General features: G+C 46.1%; 1 protein-coding gene across 1 annotated transcript in view; it reads right to left on the bottom strand.

Annotated features, from left to right (window-relative positions):
• Positions 1-631: 631 nt before the first annotated feature.
• CCDC3 (coiled-coil domain containing 3) overlaps positions 632-10071 on the bottom strand; it is a 33480-nt gene continuing 24040 nt past the window's right edge. Inside the window, 1 exon segment of the mRNA XM_032107290.1 lies at positions 632-1026. Coding sequence (XP_031963181.1) covers positions 751-1026 — 276 coding nt within the window. The 3' untranslated portion in view covers positions 632-750.

Genomic DNA, 10071 nt, shown 5'->3' with positions numbered 1-10071 from the left:
TCCTGACTGCAGGATTAGGTCTTAGACACAGACCTGAAATGATGTGGTTTCCAACCTGGTTGGCTGACCACTGATAAAGGCACCTGAGGGAGTTACTGAGAGCCTTGAGGCACTTCTGGGAAAAATAAAAATTATTATATATTTGATTTAGAATATTTAAGGATATATAGAAACAGTCTTAAGACAATTTGGGCACATCTATATTTCATGCTGAAGAGAGGCACAAACTGACTGTGTCTCAGACGTAGCCTTTGCCCAGGCACTGGATGTAGACTTCAGTCAAGCTTAAGCAAGGTTGAGAGCCTGGGGGTGATGAGGGAGAAAAGGGCATTCATAACTGCATCCTTCCCACTGCATCCATCTCTGTATCCCAAGCCTTCCTTGCCCAGCCCATGGAGAGGAGGTAAACTGGGAAGAAGAGCTCCTGTGTCAAGTGCCTGCAATGGCCCAGGGGGCTGGGCTGGCACTTCCATCAAAGACAACCTAAAACTGGTGGTGGAGGTGGGTGAGGGAGGAGAAGCACAGATGACTGTCTGGCCCTGTGTCCACTGAGAACAGCGAGGACATGGCTTTGGGCTGTGCCAAATCCAGCTGGCATTCCTGTTTAAACTAGCACTGTGTCTAAAGCAAGTTCAGATTCATTTTCCATGCGAGGTTTGAAGCACAGCATAGACAAGGTGTGAGGGCCAGACCCTGACCTAATGCAGGCAAAATTTGCCACTACCATTGGCCTGAGCACTTACCCTTGCATTATACCTTAAGGTAGGTAGCATGGGAGTTCTCCTGCTTCAAAGAGTTAATATAGGGGATTTGACCACCTGCAGAGGAAAGTTTCTCGCTGAGCTTTCGATTCACCAGCTCCATGTGCCTGGAATTTTTCCTGGCTTGCCGGAGAGACCTCTTGACTTTCTTCACTCGATCTCGTAGCTGTTTGTTGCGTTTCTCCAGCGTCGCCACTTTCTGCTGCAGCTTCTTCACTCTGTCCTCCTCCTCAAACAGGGCCTTCTGCACCGAGGAGCACATGAGCTGTGGGGACAGCAGCAGGTGAACTTTACACAAGAAGTTATCATAGCAAGGGTTAATTTAGGCATTCCAGAAAACACTTCTCAACTTTTCAAAAGTAGAATGCTTTCTTTTGGGAAACTTTTACTCTGGTTTTATCTCTTTTTTAGTAAAATCCTCTCTTTCACTAGTGGATTTAGCTAAGACACAAAACTGTAGATCTTAATGATATCAGTGACTCACAATTACTTTTATGAACTGACAAAACACTGAGGCTACATTATGGAGAAAGGCTGCCCTAATTCTGGTATGAAACTGGAGTTTGGGTCAAGGGCTGTCACTTTTGGAAAACTCTCGTTTTCATTCAGATTAACAGCACTTCAGAAACCCCAGACTCTGACGAGAGCCTGCGCTTTGCTCTTTATGTCAACATGTGAAACCTGCCAAACACAGAACTGGTTATTTTTCCTTTCCAAGAACAGAGGTGTCTTAAATACTGCATTATATGGGCTTTGTTTAAGACCAAACCCTAAAGGGTAAAATCTCAGCAGTCCCTAGGAGCATCTATGATTCCATAACTTTAACAGAAGTTATTATTTAGGATGTCGTTGGCTGAAAACTGCCCCTCCCACTCTACCCTATACAACTTAACTGCAATTTTGCCCCCAGAAGGGATATCAAGCTCTTGATGCTCACTCTTGCCAGTGGCTTTTAGATAGGAAATAAAAAAGAGAGACAGTTTCAAAGGTGCTGACCCCAAGGCTTAACTCAATAGAAGACAGAAGAGCAGCTCACAGCGCTTTTCAAATCCACGGGGTTAGGTGATGGTCCAAACACAAAACATCTGTTGGACAAGTGTTCAGCTTCTACTGCCTCATCCCAGGATGACCCAAAAGACCTCCTTCATCTCAAGGGTATGTGATTGCCATGTTTATGGTCTCTTGTTTCTCACTTGTTTCCTGTTTGTAGGTGCAGCAACAGAAGTGGGATGACAAACACCAGCTACAAGGGTTGCTGAGTAGTTTCAATGCAAAGGAGTTCAGTTCCCGACACACAGCCTCACCTGGGATGGGATTCAGACCTTCTCTTAAGGTCTGGGCTCCTCTCTTTCCATTTCCCCTGTAATGTCTGCAGGGAGAGACACCCTTTGAGGCTCCACTTCCTGGGGCACAGGGAGGAATCACTCTCTGAACACAACCCTCTCCTTTTACTGACCACAAAGGCACCAAGTTCCATTTTTTCCTACCTGGAACACATTTTCCAGGCAGAAAAATAGGAGGTTCCTGGAGCTCAAGGACAGCTCCACCAAAAAATTTCTGATTTAGAAGATCCACATTGAAATCTACTTCTTCTCAGGTGCCTTCTTCCTTTTTTTTTTTCTACAAAAAGCATCAGGAGATATTTTACTGTGCATGTGGGACTTTCATCTTGCTGCTGCACTGTAAGAACAGGCAGTGTCTTCTGCTGGGTCTATCTTTTGAATACATCTAGAAATTTTTTTATGTGTGTCAAGCACTCCTGGAATCTGGATGGGCTTTCTCTGGCAGAACATTTGGAACAGACAGGGAATCTAAATAAACAAGCAGAATCCTGACTGTGATGATGAAGGATTACATGTTTCTTTCCATCTTACTTTGTAGTATTTTCAACAACTGAAAGCTGGGGAGGGAGCCTGCCTTGATGAATACCATTTCATTTGCTTTGGAAACCCCCAGCAGTGGGAAACCATGGCCAGTCAACACAAACACAGCAACTGCTTCCACTCCCTTGGAAGCTCTTGTTCCTCATGCAAAAGCACTGTGGGCCTTTGCTATATGGCAAATTCTTGCCCCAACTGTTCTCTCACTAGGGCTCTTCTATAAATGTGTGCTAGGAAGATGGGGAGATCACAGAGGGCCAGAAACTGGGCTGAAAAGGAGGGAGTTTGGTTTTGATCACAGCTCATTTCAAGTGCTCTTTGAAAACAGCCAGCACATCTTGGCTTTTGTGTTTGCCAAACCCTTGCAAAACCTCAAGCAGAACACTTCTTGAATTTAAATCCCTGCAAAGGAGGACACTGAGCTAGGGAAATATGTTTGCTGGGAAGACATGAGGTGGAAACTCTATTTCATGAGGGATTTCCTGCATTTTCCATGGATGCAGTGATAGGCATGACCTATGCCAGAATCCAATGCAGAGGAACAAACACTTCATGCAGCTGAAGTGGGAGGTTGTGTGAACCCAACTGCGTTTTCATATGTCTGGGCTGGCTGGTGGGGGAAAAGAAAACATCAGGGATGGCAGATGTCTCATCCCAGAGACACTCCTAAACATTCTGAGGTTGGTCCTCTGTCAGCAGAGGTAGACTTGCTCTATAGAGCTACTCAATACCACTCAATTCTCAAATACCATCAAAAGCTAGCCAGCTCATTTGCTTATAGCATTTCTCTACAGTCCTTGCTCTCCAGTCTGAATCACACAGCTTAGTGCTTAAATTATCTGGTGATACCCAGAGACATCACAGGAACATCACAGTTATAAAAAACCGAGGTACTATCAGACACGCACGGCTTTGTTTGCCAGCAGGGTAGGTGATAGGAAGAGCCCAGCTTTATAACTGGATGCCTGCCTGCGAGACTACCAGCTGGAAAATAAACACTTTGTTTCTTCTGCATGGGGAAAAATAACAAGATGGAGTCCTCTCATTTTCACTGGCTGGTTACAAATAGCATTTTTCACAGGGCTTTGCAGTGGGGATGATGAGGATGATGATGATGATGATGATGATGATGATGTGTAAGTGTGAGTGCTGTCCTGCCCTTGCTCTTACTGCTGGGGCTGTGATTCACCTGGCTGCAACCAAGTTACCCTTAAACTGGTGCTGAGAACTGTGTAACTGTGACAGCTGTGAGCTCAGCACAGCCTGGATAAAAAACCCAGCAGCTGAACAAGCAGGTGAGAAGTTAATCAGTCCATGTTGCTACTCGGATGCTTGGGAAATGAAGAGAAGGACCAAGAAATGGCTCCATAGGCAAACCTTATAGTTTATTTTCCAAATTCCCTTCAAAATTTGAATTCCCTAGTGACCCATAATTCAGAAGAGTTTTTTGGTCTGAAGATTTGTCTGCACGTTTGCTTGTTCCACAATTTTGTGAGGAAGGCATCCTCAGTAGTGGTACACTCAAGTTCAGAGCAGTACCAGGAGATGTAATGAGAAAGGTGGCACAAGAACCCTACAGATCCTGAGAATTTATCCCAGACAGCCTACAACTGTGAAACTGCATGTGAAATGTATTTGAGTGTTTGTCTGAGAGACCATATCACAAATATACCCATTTTAAAATTTCACCCTATCTAGGCGATTTACAAAATCTGTCCATTTGCCAAAGAAATCAGCACTGAATAGAATAGAAATAGCACTAAATATAACAGAAACATGGAATCGTTAAGGTTGGAAAAGACCTCCAAGATCATCCAGTCCAATCATTAACCTAAAAAACTGATTTTGGAGCAGCACATTATAGGCATGCAAACCCCTTACCAAACACCCTGAACTGATGCAGATATACATTTGTCTGATTGACAGACACACACCTTCCTTCTACAAGCTTGATTTGAATGGGACAGGGGATAAAGGTGCCATGGATAAAGGTGTGATGGTAGTGTTCATCCACCACAAAATGTCCAGAAGTGGTTGAAGTTAGTGTTACAGAGCTCAAGTCACTCAAAACCGAGCAGTGGCACCCAAGGCTTGCCCTTCACCTACCCAAGGGAGAGATTTTGAGTCCCAGCAATCTCCTCATCCATGCTCCTTATGGCAACACTGCTAAAAAACACTGGAGTCCCACTACCTAAAAGTCTTTCCTGTGGGAGCGAGCATGTTGCATGGAAAGAAAGACAAGGAATCAAAGAATAGCAGGAGGGGTCTGGCAGTGGGGAGCATTGGGTTTGGGATGGAGTGTCCTAACCTCCAGTTACTGGGATTTTTTCAGCCAAGACTAACACTCGTGCTGAAGTGTGGAAAAGTTCCTGTCAGCACTGTTAAAGCATTATGTTGGTTGAAGTGGTGGGGGCATGGCAGGGCTGAGTTAAACCACCTTTGCTTGCTGCAAGAACAGCCTTTTTCAGAGGTACAAAATTGGGGTCACAAGGACATATCCAACATCACTGGCATTAATGGAGATGAGCTGGAGTTTCACCCTAGGACCTCATATGAATCACCAAGATGCATAGGACCTGGATGGAGAAAGAAATTGTTGTGGCTGTTGTTACCTTACTGAATGTTGGGTCAGCATTTGCCACAGGAAATGTAATGTTTGTAGCATAACTCTCCAGTTCATTCAAAATATTAGAGATGGGGTTTCTTGGGGGGTATGAAGCACTGCCTACAGGAAGCCTCTGCCAGGCTACACCCACCCTGAGGTGTCTCAGCTCTCAGTACTGTTTTTCATCCTCATTTCACTCCTTATGAAAAGCAGATTTTCTCTTTAATCTCCTTAGATGCAGCTAGTCAAGGGAAGTCATCTTTCCCAACAGTCATCAGAGAGGAATGGGCACATCCAAAAAGAAACTTCTTGCCTATCTTAGACACTTACCTTTGGTGGACCACCTTTGGAGACTCCTGCCTGGATAACTATCTCAGACTGGGATTCATCCCACCATGAGTCCCATCAAATGGCATCTGAATGGCACTGACTTCCTAGGGCAGGCTGCAAGGGCAGGATACAGATAATTTTCTTGGAGTTTGGAGAAGCTTGCCCTGGAAACAGACTGAAATCCATGTCCATGGGCACTTGGGGGTCTTTAAAAAGAGCTTTGTTCTGATCTGCATCAAGCCACTGTTTGGTGTGAAGGTATCTGAACTGCTGGTGGCATCCATTTCAAAACCCCACACTTCCCCTTCAATCTCACAGCCCTTGCACCCCTGCTCTGGCTGGGGTGGTTTTAGAGGATGCAGGGTCATTAGAGGGCACTTGAGGACTAGTGAAAAGACCCTCAGCCCTGGAGGTACCTGAAGAAAGGTCCCTGGCCCCAAAACCACACCTCGAGCTTGTCCTGGGGCATTGCTTTCCCCCAGCACTTTGAGCCCTGAAGCCTGAAATGCTGCTGAGAGAGAGGAAGCAAAGATACCAAGTGAGAGTCACACCAAGTCACCTCTGCCAGGATTGGAAATGGAGGTGGGAACACGTCGTCACAGTGACTGCAAGTGCCCAGGAAGGGATCAACACCTTATTCCCTATACTTGTGAAGGAAAAAAAGCCAAGGGTTTAGCGAGAATAGAAACCACACTCATCAAGAAGACAAGAAAGGGGGGAAAAAAAAAGGTGTAGGGTATGAGCCACACTGCCTACCACAGGCACCTCACTCGTGCCAAGTGAGCAGATAAGTCAGTCCTGACAGTAAATCCCTAAATTCCCTGCCCAGGCAGTGGGAGACAGAAGGTCTCCAGGAAGAGAAAAATAAATCAAGAGGGTACGACCTCACTCTGGGGCACCTCCAAGTTCCTTTCCTCTGCTCACTGACCACGCAGTCAGCAAGGGAGGCACACAAGAGCCAGCCCGCTGCTTTTCCCCGGCACTCTGCGGCGGAGGGACGCCGCTCTTGCCTTGTTTCCTTTGAACACTTTCCTCCGAACGATTCGCCCTGGATGCCACAGGAATGCGGTGGTGGATGGGGAGGGGAGTGGCAGTGAAGTCTAAGCTGTTTAGCAGGAGCAGCCGAACTCCTGCTCCTCGCCTGGGCTCGGTGCTCAGCCCCACCTGCCCCGTGCCTGCTGCCTGCTGCATTTCCAGGAGCTTCCCAGCCTCAGCACCTCCCCAGCTTCCAGCAATGTGTGCCCGCGGAGATGGGCCAGGGCTGGGGAAGCGGAGGGTCTTGGAGCCCTCCCAGGGTTTTAATCCCCATGAAACCCTGCCAGCCTCTTTGCTGAGACTCACATCACCCTCCTCTGACTCCCTCCACCAAAACTACCCAGGGTGGCCCGCGGAATAAGGAACGCGGGGTGGCACATGCCTCCACAGCGTACAAAAGCAGAGACAGCAGCCAGGACACCACTCCCTGCTCTCCACCCCTGTTACAGGGGATGTACAGAGCTCATTGCAAGGACAGAGAGCTCACAGACTCTGCAGCACAGCTGTTCGCAAGGGAGAAACACAATCCAAGGAAATGCAGCATCTGCCCTTGTTTCTTCTAAGCACCATGCATGGCTGGTGGGTATTCCTGATACACTTCTGTCCTGTTCCTGGTGAGGAGCATGCAGTGCTCCTAACTGGATTAAGCTGCTCAGTTACAGGTAAATGATCCTGAATGTTAAAGTGCACTACCTAGCTGAGCTTAAAGGAAAATGTTTTGAGGAAGGATGAACAAAATATTTTCTCCATGGTTTTAACAAGAAAAGGTAGGTTTAAGTCGACCTTACAGAACAGGCTACTTCAGAGATATCTGCATTTTGCTCTGCCTGAACGCTAGAAATGTCCAGAATTACACAGTTACTGTTTTTTCTTTCTTTTTTTTTTCTTTTTTTTTTTTTTTTTAATTTCAATCTCAGAGCTATGGTAGCAGTTTCAGCATGTTTCAGCTGGGCTTCAAAAGTCCCTGTGAGAGGCTTTTTCCCCCAACAATATGTACAGAAGCTTTTCATTTTCACAGCTACCAAACTTACCAAAACTTGCTATCCACTTTAATTTTCAACTCAGCTTTTTCCCACCTAGTATTATTATTGTCACAATAAAACCAATTAGGTCTGATATGCCTAAAACGACTTTGCCAATATACCTTACCCCAAGTGTTTTGTTGTCTGACTGGAAGTTGCTGTGTGACCAGCTAAACTTGTTTTACTTGGCTTGTATTTCAATAGGATTAGATCACCATTCCCCCCACATATACACACAGAGAACTAATTAAATACCAAGGAAGGGATAAAACCAGCAAGATCCAAAATCAGAATGTATTGTGTCCTTCCCTCTCACTGGTGGGAACACAGGGAAAGGAGAAACTGCTGATCAGAGCAGCACAGCATCTTATGATTTGCCCCTATTTACTGAATTTTTTTTAATTAACTGACCTTTACCTTGTGTTACAGCAGCTTCTAGAAACTTACTTCATTTTAGTGGTCCTGTCACGTAGACAGAATACACCCTATAGCACAGTAGCAGTCAGGGAAGTACAGTATATCCAAATATACCATCCCCAGATGCAGCTGAAGCTGAGAGCGAGCATCAGATTGTGAAGAAAAATATGTATCTTTACTAATATTAATTTGCATGAGAACAGTATTAGTTTGAAGTAGTATTATCCTTGGTTTGGGGTGTTCACATTAACTATGGTTTATTTCAGTCTAATGTATTACAACTCGTAGAATTCTCTGAGAGTCCTGACAGAGGGGACTGATGTTTGGTGTGGCAGGTGCTGCAGGGGTATCTGTGAGCTGAGGTTTAGCTTAAGCATGGGTTTTAAGGGGTACAAAAGAACAGGTGGGAGACGTGGACTGTGGGAGAACAGGGGGCATGTAGAAACAAGATTGATTAAGGGCTGAATGAATTCAGAACCTCTGGGGGGTAAGGCCATGCCAGACCGCCCTGTACCCCTCAGCAGGTTCAGAGTGCAAAGGCTCAGAGCCCACCTCCTCTGTTGCTGAGGCAGGAAGATCTGGGATCAGTAAATATTTAATAAAATAAATGTTATGTATAATATGAAGAGAACCTTTGTTTCTCTGTCACCTATAAGTCAAAATGGGGAAAGAGAGAAGCAGAGCAAATCCTAGCAGGCTGTGGGTGGGTATTGGCATACGGCCACAACGTGACTGCAATGCATTAAATTCTGCCTCTCAAGAAAGCAAGGAAATGGACATTTACTGTAATTGGAGTCCATGTCTCCCCCCCAGAAAATATATCATAGCCAGGGGCATTTGTATGCACAGGGGGAGAACCCATGCTGAGAAAGGCAAATGTTTAAAGTTAATGCAACTTCTATAAAAGTCAAGTTGCCCTATAAATCCCTCCACTCTGGATATGTTGGCTTCACACTGCACACAAGCTGCCGCAGCTCAGCTGCCTTTACAAACAGATAGGATTTCCTTGGCTGAAGGCTCAGCTGGAAGCCCTGAGTGTGCCTTGCTGCTGTGCACAGCTTCCGTATTTCAAAGAGAAATTGCAGGTGCCCCAGGGCAACCTGCTGCCCTACAGTGCCACTGGGGAGGGGAAATGTTCACATCTCTCCTGAGCATCCATAGAAATTTATGGAGACATTTCACTTCATTTGCCAAGTCCATCTGGGTCCTGAAAAGCATGGGGAGTGAAAAGGGCACACTCAGACTTGTATTTATCCGTGTTTGGTGGGTCCCTTGTGGTAGTCTTTGCATCACCCTGCTTAATGTATGTAACCTCAGTTCTGGGTAGGAAACATTGGCTTTCTGATCTTTTTCTACAGTCTCTACAGAGAGAGATTTCTCTGGAGGATGAGTCAGAGGAAGTAATTTAGAGCAGGGAATCAGGCACTGAGTTGAATAGTACTGAAACAACTCCAACACGGTGCTTACGCACACAGTGGAGATGCCCCTGTCATGGCAGGAGCAGGACAAGAGGTTCTAATGAAGCCTTTCCCTGCAAGAAGTAAGGGATTTGTGAAACCTGGATAGAAATGATGGCAGCAGCATTGAAGTCAGGCTGGATAAAACACACAGGCTTGACAAAGAGCACCTGCATCAGCTCCCGAGCTGCTCTGCAAGCCCAGAGCAAAGAGGAGACCTCAGCAAGGAGCTGTCTGCTGTGCCTCACACCAGCAGCCTCGGGAGAGGTGACTGAGCCAGCAGGGCTGAGGACCAGGTCCAGCCCTCATTCAAGGACAGAAGTGCCATGGGTTGTCACAGGGGTGAAGTGGAAAAGCTTTGGTAAGGTTGAAGAAGCAAAGACAAAGGGATGGAAAAACAAACATCTGTGATCTGCAGGCGCTCTCTGACTAATGTCAGTGCCAAGAAAGGGACCAAATGCCTGAGAGACTAATCAGCAGCTCTGAAGCACTAACATCTGGCTGACGGGAGCTCACTGCTACTCACAGATATTCCTGTCCCACCAGGCAGCCCAGCACAGCCTG

The sequence above is a fragment of the Corvus moneduloides genome, chromosome 4 (assembly GCF_009650955.1).
Source record: "Corvus moneduloides isolate bCorMon1 chromosome 4, bCorMon1.pri, whole genome shotgun sequence".
In the NCBI taxonomy this organism is placed as follows: Eukaryota; Metazoa; Chordata; class Aves; order Passeriformes; family Corvidae; genus Corvus; species Corvus moneduloides.
Note: the sequence above shows the minus strand (reverse complement) of the source record. Positions and strands in the feature narration are given on the sequence as shown.